General features: G+C 47.2%; 1 protein-coding gene across 3 annotated transcripts; it reads right to left on the bottom strand.

Annotated features, from left to right (window-relative positions):
- Window positions 1–293: 293 nt before the first annotated feature.
- MAB21L3 (mab-21 like 3) lies at window positions 294–17,075 on the bottom strand. Of its 3 annotated transcripts, XM_053371151.1 has the most exons (8): window positions 16,950–17,075; window positions 16,501–16,704; window positions 15,792–15,978; window positions 13,491–13,631; window positions 8,639–8,930; window positions 7,684–7,865; window positions 5,527–5,721; window positions 294–1,476 (listed from the first exon to the last, which is right to left on the bottom strand). In XM_053371151.1, the coding sequence occupies exons 3-8, from the start codon at window positions 15,837–15,839 to the stop codon at window positions 1,243–1,245; spliced, it is 1,092 nt and encodes a 363-aa protein (XP_053227126.1). In that variant the 5' UTR covers window positions 15,840–15,978; window positions 16,501–16,704; window positions 16,950–17,075; the 3' UTR covers window positions 294–1,242. The 3 variants fall into 3 exon arrangements, with proteins under 3 accessions (XP_053227126.1, XP_053227125.1, XP_053227127.1); XM_053371150.1 differs by lacking the exon at window positions 16,950–17,075 and having other exon boundaries at window positions 16,396–16,931; XM_053371152.1 differs by lacking the exons at window positions 16,501–16,704; window positions 16,950–17,075 and adding an exon at window positions 16,316–16,353.
- Between the last annotated feature and the right edge of the window lie 2,983 nt (window positions 17,076–20,058).

Here is a 20,058-nt window from a genome sequence, read left to right as displayed (position 1 = left end):
TACATTGGCACCGAATCATCTGAAAGACATGTAAGCACTATGTCTAGATGCAGCTTTCAACTACCCTTCCCATGTGATATTTTACCATGTCACTTAATTCTTTTTTTTGCTATTGGAAGCAGTTCAGTGATTGGCTGGACTACAGCTTCATGCAATGGGGATCGTGGGACAGCGTTGGGGATGAATGTATGCCAGTTGTAAGAAAAAGCCTGAGCTGTTGAGAGTCCTGTATATATTTTTTAAACCTTGACCATTGTTTATTCATGCCATCGGCTGTCCACAAGTGTAACTAATTGAGGTAAAAACATTTTATTCTAGAATGCGCTCTATTGAACCATTAAAGGGTCTCTGGTTAAAAAAACCCTGAACATTGCGCAGAAAAATAAGTATCCCTTTGCCGTCAGGACTACTTCTGAATGCCACTGCAGGAAAGCTGGCAACATGGCAAGAACAAAGGCAGCACCAAACATGGGGAGCCTGTCTTCTCATTCACACACCCGAGGGCTCCATCCCATGTTACATTTGGCAGATATTGCGCTCTTTGCGAACACAAACTCAAACGAGCAACGCACGCCACTAGCTTCCAGACAAGATCATAACTGGCAGGCTTTCTGACTTGGATCCAGTTGCATGCATTGCCCAGCTGCATTTATGATGGTGCACTTTTCATTTATATATATTTCCTGCTGTCCATGCAGTCAGACATTGGTTATTCCTAAAAACAAGAGAAGGTAACCTTTGGGGGCAAGAAGGAAGGAAAACCGAAAGAAGCAATGGAGGTATTTAGCAACCAGCAAGTAAGGTTCATTCACCAACAGATCAAGGACTCTGACACACTCACACACCCCATCAGATTTTTCAAGATGCTCCCCAACTTTTTAGCGCACTGATAAATGCACAAAAGTCCTTTATCTTTCACCCCAATTTTGCTGACCAGGAGAAGCAAACTCTGGATCCAAATATGGCAAACTGCTTTCGAGCTTAGCCCACCTAGAGAAGGTACAAAACAGAAGTGGGCAGCACTCTGCCCATCCACTCTCCACAGGCTGAGTTTCTGCGAAAGAGGCTGGCTGGCTCCAGATCCAAAAGGTGAGACTTAAGCAAACTAATCACGGAGAGGCAGAAGACAGAAGAGTTTGCTCCCAGATGCCGGTCCGTTTGCCTCTATCCTCACTACTCACCACACGGAGGAACTAAGGAACAGGGCAAAACCTGGTTCAGGAGTCTGCTTGTCCATCTCTCTCAGTCCAGAGGAAGTGTAGGGTTCTCCAAGAAGACAGCCAGCTTGCCCGCTACCATATCCAGGTCGTTGGTGTTGGCATACTTCAGCAGGTTGGTGCCTTTGATGAAGTAATGCTTCAGGAAGTGCTGGCTCACACATTTGTGCAACTTGCGCACCATCCGCAGGAAGCCTTTGCGGAAGCAGGACCAGTCCTTGGAGCGAGGGTACTTCTCGCACGTCCAGAAAAGCACCATCTGCAGAAGACACAAATGAGGCACATTGAATTCAACAACGCAGGAAGTACGGGGTGGGGGTGGGGGGGTGGGATACAGTCTACATGGGATGGCTCCCAACCTTGAAGTCAATACAGTGGTACAAAGTTAAGTTTAGTCAAGCAGATGTATAAGAATAAATGCTTAATTATTAAGATACAAAAATACAATCTCCATAATAAAATTACAAAATAATAACAAGGAAGTCATGCACAGGCAAGAAATAGACACAGGCAAGAAATAAGCAGCAAAAAAAAGAAATGGATAAATGTTGGTACATAATGAAATGTGAAAATGTGAATTTACAAATATAATGTATATGTATCTGTCAGGGGCTCAGGAGCAGAAGCGCAGGGAAGAGAGGAAATGGAGAGCGAAGGGGAGGAATCCGAGGGCAGCGTAGGGGAATATGACAGTGACCCGAGAGATTCCATGAGCTTCTCCAGCGAATCAGAAGATTCCCAGAAGGGGGCGCCGATGGTCAGGGCAAGGGGGGTCCCAGGGGGGACGCACCAGAAACAAGGGGCCAGCGGGGACTCCCAAAGCAGCAGCGGGGGATCAGGACCAGCTCCCCCACCAGAGCGCAGTGGGGGGGAAGAGTCACATGTGTCAGGACCAGCCTCTCCTCCAGCGGGGAGAGAAGATGAGTCAGGGCTGACCACGCCTCCATTGGAAAGTGGGGGAACGGAGGGGAGGTCAGTTCCAGCTAGCCTCCCCGAAGGGGGGAGCAGTGACAGCAGCAGTGAAACGGTCAGAAGGAAGGTTGCAGGCTGGGCGCGCGCGCCAAGTTCAAATGTACAGGCGTGCGGGACAGCAGGAAACCCGGATTGGGAACCAGGTCCTAAAGCCAGCCGGAGGGAGGGGGAAGATTCAGGGGACTCAGCGTCAGAAGAGTCTAGGAAGGGCGAGACCCCGACGGACAGGCGGAACCAGAGGAGGAAAGAACAAAGGAAGAGGTGGAGCAAGGCTAGAGTCTTAAACTGGTGTCTGGGGGGAGGAGATTCAGACGGAGCTTCAGCGGTCTAGAGTTTGAGACGTAGGGCTGCACGCTGCGGCTGTGGAAGTGAAACTGAACTTCAATAAAGACTTTCGTACTTAACAACGAAGCGGCGTTGGTCCTTTGTGAGCTGGGACCTCGGGCAGCTCTGACAGTATCACTATGTAAATATTTCATATATGTATTGCAACATTAATAATAAATAAATAAATATTTTTTTAAAAGTAAATACAGTGGTACTTTGGTTCTCAAATGCCTTGGTACTCAAACAACTTGGAACCCAAACACTGCAAACCCGGAAGTAAGTGTTCTGGTTTGCGAATGCTTTTGAGTGCCACACTTCCGTTTTGAGTGTTACGCTGAGGTCTGTCTGTTTTTGCTATTTATTTTGCGTTTTTGATTTTGCGGCTGTCAGAGGCTCAGGAGCAGAAGCGCAGGGGAGAGAGCAAATAGAGAGCGGAAGAGAGGAATCAGAGGGGAGCGTAGGGGAATATGACAGTGACCCGAGAGATTCCATGAGCTTCTCCAGCGAATCAGAAGATTCCCAGAAGGGGGCGCCTATGGTAAGGGCAAGGGGGGTCCCAGGGGGGAGGCTCCAGAAACAAGGGGCCAGCGGGGACTCCCAAGGGAGCAGCGGAGGATCAGGACCAGTTCCCCCACCAGAGCACAGTGGGGGGGAAGAGTCACATGAGTCAGGACCAGCCTCTCCTCCAGCGGGGAGAGAAGATGAGTCAGGGGTAACCACGCCCCCATCGGGAAGTGGGGGAACGGAGGGAAGGCCAGGTCCAGCTAGCCTCCCCGAAAGAGGGAGCAGTGACACAAGTGTAACGGTCAGAAGGAAAGTGGGAGGCTGCGCGCGCGCGCCAAGTTCAAATGTGGAGGAGAGCGGGACAGCAGAAAACCCGGATTGGGAGCCAGGTCCAAAAGCCCGAAGGAGGGAGGGGGAAGAGTCAGGGGACTCAGCGTCAGAGGAGTCTAGGAGGGCTGAGACTCAGACTAGCAGGCGGACCCAGAGAAGGAAGGAACAGAGGAAGAGGTGGAGTAAGGCTAGAATCTTAAACTGGTGTCAGGGGGGAGGAGATTCAGATGGAGCTTCGACGGTCTAAGGTATAGACGTAGCGTTGCGCGTCTGGAAGTGAAACTGAACTTCAATAAAGACTTTTATACTAGAGAAAGAAGCAGCGTTGGTCTTGTGTGAGCTGGGACCTTGGGCAGCGCTGACAGCGGCTCTTTTTGTTTTGCTTTTGTGAGTGTGTGGAACCCAGTTCAGCTAGTGATTGACTGATTGTGTGACTGCAGTACATTGTTTATTGCTTTCATTTTATGGATCAATGGTCTTGTTAGATAGTAAAATTCATGTTAAATTGATGTTTTAGGGGTTGTTTTTAAAAGTCTGGAATGGATTAATCCATTTTGCATTACTTTCTGTGGGAAAGCGCATCTTGGTTTTGGAACGCTTTGGTTTTGGAACGGACTTCCGGAATGGATTAAGTTTGAGAAGCAAGGTGCCATGTAGTTTAGAAATGCTACAGCTTTCTTAGTGAAACTCACTGTTGCTCTGGCGTGAAAAGTAAGGTGCCTGCTGCATCTTCTTCTGCCTGATGCATTTGTTGCTGAAGTTGGAACCCCTGATACCCAGGAGAATTTGGGGTTTCCGGTATACCGGGGGGGGGGGACAGACAACAGCCTGGGGGGGGGTTGGCTTGGGCCTGGTTGCCAGAAAAACAAAGGGCAAGACCAGGCTTCCTCAAGCTTGGCCCTCCAAATGTTTTTGGCCTACACCTCCCATGATCCCTAGCTAGCAGGACCAGTGGTCAGGGATGATGGGAATTGTAGTCTCAAAACATCTGGAGGGCCAAGGATGAGGAAGCCTGGGCAAGACCATCTCCCACCCCCCAAATATCACAAACACAAAATCTGGGCCAAAAATGATTTCCCTGCAACTCACTAGCACGTCTCTGGCAAGTGCTAGTGTCTGGCCTACATAGTATATCTTCATGTTTATATGGAGTTGTTTCCATAACTGAAAGCCTAGAAACATACCAGAACGTTTAGAAACACCACAGCTGGTGTCTCCATCACACAAGCCTATTGTGTAATGTTTGGCCCTGTGTGGGTCTGCAGAAAGTGTCCCATCTAGAAGAGAGAACATGGGGGCTTGCTAGCACAAGTGAATTAGACGGCCTTCTTAATAATGGCATCCGGTCCGAGTAATGACCCGGATCAAGGGTGGAACACCCTTTTTCTGCATAGCTGCCAACTTACAGATTTGAAAATAAGGGACCAGCAGGCTCGAAAATAAGGGATCAGCAGCCAAAATAAGGGATTTTAGTCAACCAGCATCCAAACGAAGCCTCAAGCGGTGGTTCCCACAGCGCAGCAACCCGGCAAAGGGGATGCAGCAAGGAAAACCACCGTCACCTCGCCGCTGGGAAGCGCTGAGCAAAGGTGAGTCCCCAGGCAACACGGCTGATTTGATTGGCACAAGGCATGCAAGCTCCACCTCCCAGTCGTTCTTAGACTCCTTATTGGGTGAGCAATGCAGCCAAGCAACACAGTTGGAGCCTCCCTCCTCCCTGGCCAGCAGGGAGGGAGGGAGAGGGGCTGCTTCTTTTGAAACCCGGGAAATTTAAGGGACACCCATAAATAAGGGACAGCAGCGGGACATAGCGTGGGGATAAGGGACTTTCCCACCAAATAAGGGACAGTTGACAGCTATGTTTTTCTGTCAAGTGTCAGATTCCGTTGGGACTACTCTGTCAGAGGTCGATGGTGGATGGAGCCAGAGCAGAAAATGGCAGACTCTAGCAATTTCCTCTCTCTTTCCAACACAACCTTTTCCTCACCTCCTTCCCCACCCAGTAGGATCCTGTGGTGTGGAGAAGAGAGAGTCAGCTGCCTTCTGCTCTGTCCAGCCCTTAGCAAACCACAGGCAGTGAAGAAGCGTTAAGGAGCCAGTCCTCCAAAACATCTCCTCTTGTTTTGGGGTACAGATCTCTCCCCCCTTCCCAATGCCTCACTGGCTGCGCACACACCTGCAGGTGGAAGGCTGTGAGGACTGGCTTGTTTCCCGCACACCAGACATCTTCCTTCATCTGCCTCATAACCCGGAAGCACATCATGCGGCAACCGCCGTCCTCGTCGAGTCCCTGCATCAGGATGTGCTCAGCTCTCGCAAAGCTCAGGTACCAGTGGTAGTTGGAAGAGGCTAAGAGGTCAAAGCCAAAAGACTGCAGAAAAGAAGCAGAGCAAGTTGGGGAAGGAAAAGACGGGGGAGAGAAGGCAGAGGGCACCCCCCCACACAGCTGAGAGATTGGTTGAGCAGCTCCATAGGAGCAGCCTTCGCATTGTTCCAATCCATCAATTATCCCAAGGGTCCAGGGTGCTTACTAATACTCTGAAACAGATTGAAAGGCACAGAATTATGCAAATAAAACATATTAAAATATGCTAAATTAGAAGCAACATTTACATGCTTATCCCATTGCCTTCAATGGGATACCTACCTACGGGCTACTTTTATGGGCTACTTTTAAAATGAGGCTGCATTTTAAATTGCATTTTAACCTGTATTTTAAATTGGTTCCCCCCCCCCATTATGTTTTTATTGTAATTTTACTGGTGTTAGCCGCCCTGAGCCCGGCTCTGGTCGGGGAGGGCGGGGTATAAATAATAATTTTTTATTATTATTATTATTATTATTATTATTATTATTATTATTATTATTATTAACAGGATATCTAGAAGCTGTGTTAAGGCTTGGGCTTTGGGGACTCTCCAGCAACAGGAGGCTGGATGCATATGCGGAGAAGAGAACGTAAACGGCCCTTCACGTGCCACCATAGTTTTTAACTGGTCCAGATTAAGAAAACATGAGGCATATTTTAGCAGTCGAAAGGGAAAATATGGGAGAAGACACTGTCTAGAGCAGGGTTTTCCAAACTTGGGCCTCCAGCTGTTTTTGGACTACAATTCCCATCATCCCTGACCACTGGTCCTGCCAGCTAGGGATGATGGGAGGTGTAGTCCAAAAAACAGCTGAAGACACAAGTTTGGGAAACCTTGATCTAGTGTAGAGGGTCTTAAAAGCAATTGGTCAAGAGGGATCTGGAAGTTACAATCTTCCCCCAACGTAGTAGCATTAAATAGAAATGGTGCCCTCTTCATACTTTTGTGGGTTGTGTACATTGGCCACCTCTCCCTAGCAAGCAGAGGATTTGAAAATGACTCCTGTTTGTCTTCCCTTGCTTACAGGAATGTGCTGCAAGTCTCCACGGCCAGTTGGCACCAGACTCCTGTCTCCAGGCATGGCACACAGAAAGAGGACAGAGAAAAGTCCGTCCCCCCATCTTAACACGAGGGCTTGTGGGCATCCAATGAAGTGGGAAGTTCGAAGGTTCGGGACAGATAAGAGAAAACACTTCTTCACACAGCGCATAGTTAAACTATGGAACTCACTCCATAGTAGCGATGGCCACCAACCTGTACCCTCCAACATTTCTCTGATGAAAATAGGGACGTCCCATTCCATAATGATAATTTTACTATTTATACCCCACACATCTTGTTGTGTTGCCCCAGCCACTCCTGGCAGCTTCCAACATATATAAAAACATAAGAAAACGTTAATTTTTTTTAACCCTTCCCTATACAGGATTACCTTGAGACACCTTGAGGGCTGGATAACTCCATACCCTCCAACATTTCTCCAGTGAAAATAGGGGCATCCTCAGGAAAAGCGGGACATTCCGGGATCAAATCAGAAACCAGGAGGGCTTCTCTAAATCCAGGATGGCCCTTGGAGGGTCTCCCCGCCTAGATATATTTCATGAAGGAGGGGGCTATAGAAGGCTACTGGCCATAGTGACTATGCTCTGTCTCCACGGCTGGGGCAGTATTACTTCTGAACCCCAGAGCAGAATATTAGTTTTAACTGTTCAAATCATTATGGCCTAAATCATTGGTTCTCATTTATTTTATTTTATTGTGGGCCACACTTTCAGAATAAAAATTTGCTCCTGCCACACCGACTATTTTAGTGATAAGAAATACATCCTCTCCTGTCACACCAGGGTAGCGCACCGCACTCTGGGAACACCCCTGGCCTATATCCTGCTCTCTTACCCCTCCACATGCCCCTCTTTGCAAGATCGGCTTGGGGCTAAAATCACAGTCGCACCCTGGCCTGGTACCTTGACGCATTGCACTTTCTCCTGGCTAGGCCAGCGCTTGAAACATCGGGGCCACTTGATTTTCCGAGGCCAACAAGTTGGGATCTCAATCGCTGGAACCAGCTCAACCTCAACCTGGACGTCGGATGTCTCCACAGCAACATGGACCACCGGGCTGAAGCCTTCCAAAATGCTGACTCGCTCTGGGGGAAAGGCGTCCAAAGGGGATTTGTCAGCAGAAACTGGACTGCAGCAGATTCCTCGCCTGGCACAATTCTGCAGCCGGCATTTCCTCTTCCTATGCCCAATATTAGCTGGATTCTGACATTCATTAATTTCTTGGGTTTAGGGGCATTCCCCCCCCAAAAAAAATCCCTTATGACACTATGCTTCTGCCAGTCTGTATCTATAGTCACAAAGGCAGTTCAATTTCATTTCACTTTCAATTTGTATACCGCCTTTTTATATTTACTTGCACAAGGGGGTTTACAGCAACAAAATAAACAATCAAGAACACGCCCCTTACAATAATCTGGTCCAATACAGAGAGGCATAGCAAAATAGAACTTTTAAACAGAATGACTTATATAAAAGAAATTAATATTCAACAATCTATTAGAATATAATAGTACGCAATAAAATTAACTCTGAAAACATCAGCAAATAATAATTAAACAGAAATTCACTCTTAATGACAATAAATATGATCTAAACTATGATCATTAAAAATCACTGCAAGTCACAATGCAGATGATGATGATGGTGGTGGTGATGATGATTTGTGGTATGGTCTGTCATGAGGGCCAGGACCACGCTGCTGGTGTGTGCGTGTGTGTGTGTGTGGGTGGGTGGGTGTGGGTGTAGACCCGGCAGAAATATCTGTTAGAGGTTTGGGGAGGCCATGAGTGCCTGCGGTTGATTGTGGGAAAGTGCTACCCTGAGCCACTTCCTCTCGCACCTGCCCCAGTGAACTCACCCGTGAGATTGTGAGATACGATCGCTTTCTCCACAAGTTCTCGGAAGACAGCCAGGACCTTGGCAGGCACGAGGTCGCCCTCGATGTTCACATCTGCCTCGTGCCACTGCTGGAGGCTCTTGGAGAACTGCTCCGCTTCCAACCACTGCTGCAGCTCCTCCGGGTCCCTGACAGGGGACAGGAGCTTGGCTCCATGCGTCGTGTAGTAGCGCCAATGCCGTACCTGGCCTTCTTTGTACCCAGACAGGCCAAGCAAGGGGACGGTGATGAGGAACTGGCCAGGTGTTAAGACCTAGACAGATTCAGAAAGGTTGGAACAGGAAATGGCTAGGATGGCCAGGAAACTAGAACAGACTTTGGGCTTGTCCACACTTCCATGGGTCAGATCTGAATTAGAGGCTTCCTGATTCAAAGCGGAATGCAACCCTAAGCGTGCTTACTCAGAAGTAGATATGTTAAGTACTGGAGGCCTTGGTTACTTCACTACATCTGCTAACAGCGAGGAAATGATCTATCTCTCTATATAATAATAATGTCAGAATGCCAGCAAGCAATCCTCACTGGAAGATTGGCAGTGCCGTATCACTATCCTGGATTTGCATGAAGTCAGGTTGGGATAGGGAAGCAAAAGTGAAGGCAGGTTGCACAACAGCAATGGCCCCGGCAGAGGAGTGAGGGGCAGGCAAGACTGAAAGGGGAAAAGAGGCAGTTGAAAACAACAGAAGAGTTTTAATTAAAGCAGGGATTGAGTGAACTGAGAGGGAAATTGTTAAGTTGTGGGTGAACATATCAGACGACACAGCGATTCTTCAAACAGCTCTTGCTTATTCACAGGCCAGAACAGAACTGAACTGAAGGGTTCAGCCAGCCTGCTTATATAGAGCTCCACTACATCGCAACTGTAACCACTTTCTGTAATTATCCAATCACTGAATGTCACTTTCGATCCCTTATTTGCATATGTGGACCTGAGTGAAAACTATCTACAGTATCCCCCTGCTGGCCCAGGGTGAGAACTTCAGTACATAACAGAAATGGTGGTTTGAAACAACAGCAGGTGTTTGAGTAAAGTACTATGGAATATTTGAGGGCTTAACTTCCTTGGGGAAGTTTGAGCACAGTGAAAAGGGAGGGACACTGAAAAGCAAGAAAAGTGGCCATTTTAAACAACAGCAGAGGTCTGAATAAAACAAGGATGGGATTCCTCAGAAAGGAATTACAAGGCATAAGTACAGATGGAATTTATTGTTCATGTGCCATTGCAAAGAAGTCCCACGTGGCTTTAGTGGGGATGACAAATTCCGTGGTACGTAAAGCCCAGGGACTAGAATACGTCAAGCAAAATGTGAAGCCCCCTTCTTCAGGTGAGACTTCTCAGGCAGCAGGTGAATTAAAAGCATGACTTTGCGCTTTCACACATTTTGGGAGGTCTTGGCTAGGGAAGAGGTGAGTTGGGTAGTTGGTGGATTGAGAGTGGCGGTGATCAAGGGAGGAAGCAGACATGAGGGGACCCGGAGGGAACCTATGCAAGGTGTTTGTACCTGGATAGACGGGTGGAAGGGGCTCTTCCCCTGAAGCAGAGCTGACCACTTGGCCAGTAAGGCTGGCTGATCCTGAGAGGCAGCAAGGAAAGAAGCAGACAGAACAGATGCAGTAAAAGGCGATTAGTTGGCTAACTAAAAACGCAGCTGGTGTTAATGCAAATCCCTAGGCGGGGTGAAATCCAAAGAGATGCCCGCTTTGCAGCCTGGAGACGGAACTTCTTCAAAACACTCTGAAGCACACCTTGTCCAGTCCTTCGGGAAACAAGGAAAACACGGCATTGAGCTGGTTTCTTCCCTTGTGGGGTCTTTGCCTGCTATGTCAGTTCAGTCTCTTTCTACCTTCTCTGCCTGCAAGAGAGGTGAGTGGGGGGCCCAGGGCAGAGAGAGCGAGGCAGCAGGAACTGCAGTCATCTCCGCAGGTTTTGCAATGCTGAAAACCAGCTTGTGGCGGCAGCCTCACAACCTTCTCCAGCCTACTAAACTACGGTGTCCCCTTGTTGCAAGTGCCGTTTCTGAAAACGGGTATCAACCTCCAAGAACTGGAATGAGGAAAAAGTGAGGGAGAAGGGAGAAATGGTGCCACCACTCGTTGGCTCCCCCCTCGCCTTGCCACAAGGTCTGGAGACTTTTGGGGACATTTCGTTCCCTCCCCCCCCCCCCCGCCCCACAGCTTGCCACCTAGCCAAGACCTGATGGGTTTCCCAATTTCCATAAGTCATCTCAAGGGCGACCCTGCCAGCAACCTCTGAGGCGCCTGGTTAATGTCAAACTAACCTCGCCCCAAGCCAGGAATGTAGAAAGGGCACTTCAAAGGAGAACTATGGTCCCTGGGATTTTCGGCTACCCATATTGATCCCTGGGGCTGGGAATGATGATCATCAGTACTCACATGTTGCTAGTGTTTCAGTAGTCTGAACCAGCCTGCCTGATAAATAAGCCCTAACCCCCACCATTCTGAGTCTGCAGGTTCAGCCCCTTCTCACGGATGCATGTCAAATAAAGTGTTACCTGGATATCACCATTTGCTGCACCCTTCCTCTAAGCATTCACCTGGAGTTAACTTAGCTGTAAGGTTACTAAGGGATGTGGGTGGCGCTGTGGGTTAAACCACAGAGCCTAGGGCTTGCCGATCGGAAGGTCAGCGGTTCGAATCCCCGCGACGGGATGAGCTCCCGTTGCTTGGTCCCTGCTCCTGTCAACCCAGCAGTTCGAAAGCACGTCAAAGTGCAAGTAGATAAATAGGTACTGCTCTGACGGGGAGGTAAACGGCGTTTCCGTGCGCTGCTCTGGTTCACCAGAAGCGGCTTAGTCCTGCTGGCCACATGACCCGGAAGCTGTACGCCGGCTCCCTCAGCTAATGAAGCGAGATGAGCACCGCAACCCCAGAGTCGGCCACGACTGGACCTAATGGTCAGGGGTCCCTTTACCTTTACCTAAGGTTACTAATGGTAAGAACTATGTACACCGCTTTGAGCTCTTTGGGGGGAAAGTGGGATTCAAATACATTGAATTTAAAAAAACAACGAAGGCAAGTTTCTCTCAAAAAAAGTTTAGCTCTTCAGTGGTAGCTATTTAGTCAGTTGACAAGAACCATTGCTGATTTGCAGAAATTAAACATGTGCTCCCTAGGGCCTGCCTTCCAACCATTAAATATGAAACTGTGCCTTTCTCCAGATGCTTGCAAGAGTTATTAAAAAACTTCCTTTACAAAGGGTTGATGTTTTAGGGGTTTTACTTACTAAATAGAATGAGAACCTTTATCAAATCATGGAATTGCCAAGGTAGAAGGAATATTGAAGACCACCCTCTCCACATCTCCTTGCACAAAAGCTTGCCAGGCCCCACAACATCTCTTAGAAGAAAATGACCAGCCTATAATCACATCATTGCTACGCAGTGGCAGAAACAGACAAAACACTGATGTTTTTGTGCAGTCCACAGCATCTGAACATGCGAGATGAGGGAGGTCGTATTTTATTACAGCCTCTGAAATAGCGAGACCTGGAAGGGTCTGGGCAGCAAATAACCAACATGCAAGGCTACCAGATGGCATCTGTTGTGAGCAGCAGACTCCTAACCATATCTGCTCCTCCTGACCTTATCTGCTCCGTCTAACTAAGTAGGCTAAGTAGGACTGCAGCCTCAGACCTAAGTTACCATCACCTGTAGTATATCTCCTTCACTCTTTTCAGAAGCTCCCACTTTCTCTGGGACATAGCAGAACATCTCTATGGCCAAAGGCATCTGTGTATCACCAGTGGTACCATCCATTCTCTTCAATCAATTTCCACTGGCATTATGGTACACCCAGGGCAGATCTACGCTCACAGGTTATAACATCAAGGAAGGGTTAAGGAATGCTTTTCCTAACGCAGATGGATGGGCATGTTACGTTTTGCTTGTAACGTTAATAATACGTAATTGAAAGGTGACACCAAAGGGCGCTGCAGAGCAACCAGGAACTGGCAGCTGGGAAACTGAATTTGACAGGGAAAACAAGGTAAGGAATGTTTGAAATTTACCAGTCTGCCCTGTGACGTTTTAGAACGATCTATGTAATGTCGTTCTAATAAGGTTAAAAAGGTCTGCGGAGATCCAGCTCCAGTTTTAATAATTGCAAGGAAGTATGCCTCTGATTGTAACTGAAGGCTGAATACGAGTGGTAATAGAAACCCATTCAGGGGTATTGAGGATATGAACCGGAAACAATGAGATCATCCTGAGTTCCTGCCTCTTCCTGCCTCTTTTGGTTGTGCATCAGTCCTGGCTTCTGGTTTGCTCCTCAAATCCTGCCTTCTGGCTTGCCCTTTGGTTCTGAATTGCGCCTTCATTCCACGACTCCAGGTTGCCCACAAACTGCTTCCCACACAACCCAGACCTTCCACTGTCCTTTAAAGGTTGCAGAACTGTAGTTCAGAGCAAGAAGCCAGAGGCACCAGGTGTAGCTGTAATCCTGCAGTCTATAATGGACAGATGGTGCTCCCATGAGGAGGAGGGTCCAGAATCGCTCGTGGACTCAGTGCACTAATAATAATAATAATAATATAATAATAATAATAATATATTTATACCCCACCCATTTGGCTGGGTTTCCCCAACCACTCTGGGCGGCTTCCAACAAAATATGAAAAAAAAACCACATTAAAACAACAGTCATGAAAAACTTCCCTAAACAGTGCTGCCTTCAGATGTCTTCTAAAAGTCAGATAGATGCTTATTTCCTTGGCATCTGATGGGAGGGCGTTCCACAGGGCGGGCGCCACAACTGAGAAGGCCTGGTTAAAGCCAAAGACCCCCTGCACGCTTACCTTCATGTTTTCGTTATGAATCCCAGAGTTAGAAATCGCCTGGAAACGAGAATCCTTGTTGCTAATTTCGTTGGTAAGCCGTTGTATGATTTTTTGCACTTCATCCACGGTTTTGGCCACAGCTCGGTGCCTCAGGTCCACCTGCAGACAAAACCCAACATTCCTACTATATTGCTTCGGACCCCAGACTATATAGAATCAGAGAATTGTAGACCCGGAAGGGAGTGGTGGAGGAAGGGGGTGGGGAGGGCAGTCTGCTTCGGGTGCCAGCCCGGGGGGGGGGGGTTGATGTTGCTGCGGTCAGGCACCTCCCCCTTGGGGTGATCGCTCGGGCGGGCGCCACTCCATTGGGACGCCCCCAGGTACCAAAGCCCCTTCCTCCATGACTGCCGGAAGAGACCCCCAAGGGGCATCTAGTCCACAGCTTAACCAAACAAAGCTACTGAACCACAGACCTTCTGGAAGGCATATTATTTAGGTGAACCTTGCTGTGTGTGCATGTACACATGTATGTGAGTCTGCATGCAAATGACATGGGAATTCCAGTTCGGAGGGCGCTGTCCAGTTCAGTAGTTCTGCTAGTGGAAGGATTCTGTTTGTAGAACGGAACTTCCCTCCCCTCCCCAAATCTTTTGAGTTGGGGAAATATCTAAAGGGTTGTCCCCCTTTAGGTGTTATTTACACGGCAGAGCTTCCTATGCTTAATTCTGAGTTGTTGTTTAGTCGTGTCCGACTCTTTGTGACCCCCTGGACCAGAGCATGCCAGGCGCTCCTGTCTTCAATTATGAGTAGTTACACCCAAATTTACTGGATCTTACATTTACTCGGCTGGATCTTTGAATTCGTTTGTGTTCTTCATTGTGAAGCATCTAAAGCTATCACTTGAATTGCTTGGCCTTTTGTAAAAACGAAACAAAAAATTGACCCCCCCCTTTCCCTTCAAGGTTTATACACTTAGGTTACACTTCATGCACCTGACAAAGCAGACTTTTGCCCATGAAAGTGTCAGCTGCAATGAAATTATTATTATTATTATTATTTTGAATTTATATACCACCCGTCATCTGTAGATCTCACGGCAGTTCACATCATAAAATTACAATTTTTAGGCATTAAGAGGCTTCAGAACTCATCTTTATTGCCCTATATATCAAATTTCTGGCATCTATGAACTGTAGGAGCATCCATGCTTTTCAGACCTGTTTTTAATATACTCTAGTTGCCTGCTGCCCTCCAATTCAGGGTGGGGATTTTTGTAAAAAAACCAACAAGAACAGTGTTCCTTCCTTCTCAAGAGGTGTCTTCTCACTGGGGCGAAGTTTTGTTTGTTGATAATCCCTTATTACATTGTGTTGACTATACTTAATTATATCATGGGCAGGGTCAAAGTCAATTAGATTTCTTGTGCGACTATATAAAAAACAAGAAGAACAAGGTGTGCATCAAGAAATCAAGAAATCAGAAGGTGGGGGAAAACACAAACGAAAACACGAGGAAGAATGAAGCTGCTTCTCATATACAGATTCAAATATGTGTGGATGTAGAGTGTCTAATTTGATGGGGCAAAGTGGATTAACAGCTACATAATGCCCAAACATGGGCAAGCCCAAAGCGTCCTTCTGTTAATGCCCAGTTTGAGTAGTTACTGAGAAAATCAGGGCCAAATTAGACACGATAGCACAATATTTCCCACGTGTTTTGAAAAAGTAAGTGCAGCTGTGGACAGAAGATGTATTGGATCTGCAGGGCTTCTGGAAGGGGCTGAACCCTTTTCACTCTGCATTTTCCGCGTTAAGATCCTGCCTCTGCAGACGAGTTAATGAAGAAAGACTTCCTACAGTTAAGAAAATTTGAAGGAACCCCCCACCCCCCGCCAAATTACTCTAGCCATTCGTATCTCTCCATAGAGAGCACCTGCCCTGTTTGGCTCCAGCAGACAGAATAAAAACTACCACAGATCCTCTTGCATTTGTCCATAATGGTTTTACTGTAGATCCAAGATTGGGTACTTCAGAGCAGGAGACATTCCCGGGTTAGAGTTTGTTGATCCTTCCCAAAATTTCATTCAGTTGGTGCTTTACCTGGAAAGTTCTACCCAGTGCTTTTTTTCCTATTAAAAATGTTTAGGGGTCCTCTCATTTTCCTACTCATATTGAAATACTGCCCCTCAATGGGGCCAAACTTAGATTCACAAAATGTTTAGGGGTGTGCGTCCCCTGCATCCCCCCACTGAAAAAAAACACACTGGTTCTGCCTCATAAACATGAAAACAGAATTTGGAACCGCCACAATGTCCCTTACCTTATTCTGAATGTATTGTTCTACAGCTTCTTCTGCGAGGGGTTTCATGGCAAGGACTTGTCTTCAACGGATCTCCAAGGAAAATCCTTTGTGCCTGCAGGGTTTTCTTGACGCTGGCGCGGGGCAACAATCCCGGGGTTTCCACATGCGCTTTTCCTTGACTATTTCATTAGAAACCTTGTTTTTCCTGCATATGGAGAAGGAAAGCAAATCTTCTTTTTGTCCCGCATTACAGCACCCATGCGCAGCTTAGCACTTAAGGACATTCCCAGTCCGACCCCCTTTAAAAAGAAAAGGGGTTTGATTGTTTTCATTTTAAAAAATGCAAACAATCTTAACATGTGCAGACTTAAGAGTTTCAGAAAAAGCTAATCTTTTATGAAAAAGCAGCGCACTTTCTCAGCCATTGCTGACTGCCACAAGACACCTCCTTGCTCAGTCAAGCTCTCTTGCCCATATCCTCTGCAAAATAAATCATCTTCCACCTCCCCCCCCCCCCTGCAACGGAGCCCTTGGTTTTATACGCTTTGGCGTTGCAGTGCAAGGCCTCTGCTCCTTATCTCTCCTTTCTGCCTCCTTAGAGTATTGACTGTAAATGCCCCACCACTTGGGCCTTGCCTGCCAGCCGCTCGCCTTTCTTGACTGTAAACACAGACTAAGCCGCCTCTCGTTAGCTGCCAGCAGCCCAAACGAACAGAAGCGCACCCACCACAAATTGCTCAGGAAGGGAAAACAATTGATTGGGCTCTTTATCAATCGAAGCGGTTGTTTGTTTTTGCAAAAGCTTGCGTCAGAGGCGTGTGGTGCACAAGGCCAGAGATTCACTCCGAACAGTTGGGCTTGGCTTGGCAGCTTGCAGTCTCTTCCCTGGATAGTCTTGCAGGGCCACGAGGGACTGGGGAGACCTCAACATCTGCAAATAAAAAAGGATTAGCACACAGGGGGTTCCTGCAACTTTCATGCCTCAACCACCCAAGACATTTGGACGGGAGTTGGCCGTTCTGAAGGTGTCCCTAGCTCACTTCTGATGTTTTGGTCACGAGACAGATTGATGCGGGTTGCATGACTAAGGAAGATTGATATGCAGAGAATCCACTTTAGGGCTGAAAGTCAGATGCCTATCTTTCCAGCCTCTAAGACCAAGTCCTTCTGCCTCACCTGTGCTCTTTTCCTCCCACTGCTGAAAGCCACACACCCAAACCTTTGCCTCTCCGGACAAGATACATTTCTAGAGATACACTGCCAACCAGTGTCGACAATATTGAGCTAGATGGGTCAATGATCTGACTTGGTATAGGGGTGCTTCCTATGGAAAAAGGGACGTGGGTGGCGCTGTGGTCCAAACCACTGATCCTCTTGGGCTTGCCGATCAGAAGGTCGGCGGTTCAAATCCCCGCGACAGGGTCAGCTCCCGTTGCTCTGTCCCAGCTCCTGCCATCCTAGCAGTTCGAAAGCAGCCCAGTATGAGCAGATAAATAGGTACCGCTGCGGTGGGAAGGTAAACAGCGTGTGCTGTGGTTTCCGTCACGGTGTCCCGTTGCGCCAGAAGCGGCTTAGTCATGCTGGCCGCATGACCCGGAAAGCTGTCTGTGGACCAACGCTGGCTCCCTTGGCCTGAAAGCGAGATGAGCGCCGCAACCCCAGAGTCGCCTTGGACTTAACCTTCCAAAGGTCCTTTACCTTTACCTTTGGAAAAGACAGTATACCTGGCAAAAATGTGCAACAAAGGGGGGAAATGTATGGACTGTTATGGAATACCACGAAAGCCCAGGGTGTACTACCATTTCCTGCAACTTTGAAAAGATAACATAAGATTACTTTCAAGGCACCTTTGATGCCAAAGATCTAGGAACAGGATCACCACGATTTGCTAAACTGTAAAGTGTCAAGAGCACCTGTGTATAGAGGGGGGACTTGCATTGGGATCTTAGCATGGGGCGGAGGGGGTTGGGTTTAATTCTTTCATGCTGTTTTCCTTATTAAAATGCCTTCCCTAAGCTGTTGCCCCCCCCCCCCAAAGCTGGACAAGACAAACAGCTATTGTTGCCATTAACACTTAAAACAAAACAAAACCCCAGTAGATTCTGTTCACTGATGTTGCGTCTACTTTGGCTTTAAGGCATGAGAAAATGTAAGGAAGCGATTTCTGTAAGTCAAGCTCTTTAGCATGGTGGTATTTTGCCCTCTCTCCAGCGTAGATATAGCATTCTCACAACTTTTCAGGGTAGGCTGGAGACAGAATAGATGTCAAAAACCACCCTGTTTTTATTTTTTTATTCCCCCCCCCCGAAAGTGAGATGTGTTCCCTACAACAGAAACATATTGGGACACTTATCACCCCCATTCTCACCCCACTGTACTACTTAGCTTCTTTTAATTGTTAGGGGACTGAATTTTAAAGCCTTACAGGCTATTTTAATAACTTGAATTTTGGAGTTCTGACCACCCCTTACCAAAGACTGAGTTCTGTAACCAAAGGTTCTCTTCTTCAATTTTACTACACTGTGCAGTCTTCCGTCACGGAGTATGCACTTCATTCTATAAATAGCAAAGGAGCATGTTTGACCTGGCTATTTTGAGGATGTTCCGCACATCATTTTTTCTTTTTAATGATTGGATGAGTCACGGGATGGAGGCTTGCAAACAGAGAGAGCTTTACAATGTTGTTGCTAATTCGTTGTGACAGCAGCAAAGTCATGTACCAAAGCCTTCTTCATTGCTGCCGACGACGGTAGATCAATATTTGTCAGCTCCATCAACTGTGCCTCCAGTGCTTTTTGGTTTGTTTGTTTGTTTAAACAACACACCTAAATCTGCCCTATAGATTGTTACTGCTATGACAGTCTCAACCACAGTAAAAAGGTGAATTCTTCTCTGGAGTAAGACTTCTCCTGGGAGCCTTGCAAAGATTTTGGAGGTTGCAAAATTTATCTTCGGGCAGAACGATAAAGCTAAATGGGAAAGCGAGCTTAGATATAAAATAAAATGAGTTAATCCTAAATCTGTATTCAGAGAAAGAGAGCATGATTTCTTGCCACCGAGATGTAGACAAATGAAACTAGAACTGGAGTGTTGTTGTTGTTGTTAATAATAATAATAATAATTTATTACTTATACCCCACCCATCTGGCTGGGTTTCCCTAGCCACTCTGGGTGGCTTCCAACAGAATATTAAAAACACGATAAAACATCAGATATTAAAAACCTCCCTAAACAGGGCTGCCTTCAGATGTCTTCTAAAAGTCAGAGAGTTGTTTCTTTCCTAGACATCTGCTGGGAGGGCGTTCCACAGGGCAGGCACCACCACCAAGAAGGCCTCTGCCTGGTTCCCTGTAACCTCACTTCTCGCAGGGAGGGAACCGCCAGAAGGCCCTCGGAGCTGGACCTCAATGTCCGGGCAGAACGATGGGGATGGAGACGCTCCTTCAGATATACTGGACCGAGGCCGTTTAGGGCTTTAGAGGTCAGCACCAACACTTTGAATTGTGCTTGGAAACATACTGGGAGCCAACGTAGGTCTTTCAAGACCAGTGTTATATGGTCTCTTGTTATTTATTAAATTTGTATATTGCCCTTCATCAGAAGATCTCAGGGTGTTCCACAGCATAAAAGCACAAAATACATAATAAAAACAAGAACAAACCAAAACAAACCAACAACTTCCTCTCAGAAACACCTTGAAAAGGACATAGAATTTGAACATTTGAATGCTGCATGTTCAGAATGCTATTGCCGAGAGAGAACCTCTTTAGAGTTTTGTGACTGATCTCAGGCCACTAAGCAATACATGTCATTAAGGAAAGTTAACTGAGTCCTGCATAGGGCTGCCATAAGTCTGGGTTTTCTCGGACACGTCCGGGAATTGGGCAGGAAACTGGCGCCCGGGCAGATTATTGGTTTCTGGTTTGTCCAGGAAAACCATTCTGCTTCTTTTGCTATCCCTCAAAATTTAGAAACATAGGGGACCATATCATGGTTAGATTCATTTTTAAGGATTGTCCTCAGGGCCACCTTAGAGGCTTTGAGGGAAATGGCTTGCCTTCTCCCTTGTGGGCATCATCCCAGGGGCATCTCCCAGTCTGGGAGGGTCTTTTGACAAGATGTCCTCGTCAGTGGGCCAACAACTTGGTTTTGGGGGGAGATGTTCCCCCCCAAAGTTTTTGGGAATATGGCAACCCAAGATGACCAGCTAGTATTTGGAATCAAAGACAACAGCACCAAGAGAAGTTTGCTAGAAGATTGTGAGCTCACCTTGGAAAAGGTCCTT

This window comes from Podarcis raffonei, chromosome 17, assembly GCF_027172205.1.
Source record: "Podarcis raffonei isolate rPodRaf1 chromosome 17, rPodRaf1.pri, whole genome shotgun sequence".
Classification (NCBI taxonomy): Eukaryota; Metazoa; Chordata; class Lepidosauria; order Squamata; family Lacertidae; genus Podarcis; species Podarcis raffonei.
This window is presented reverse-complemented; position numbering and strand designations above follow the sequence as displayed.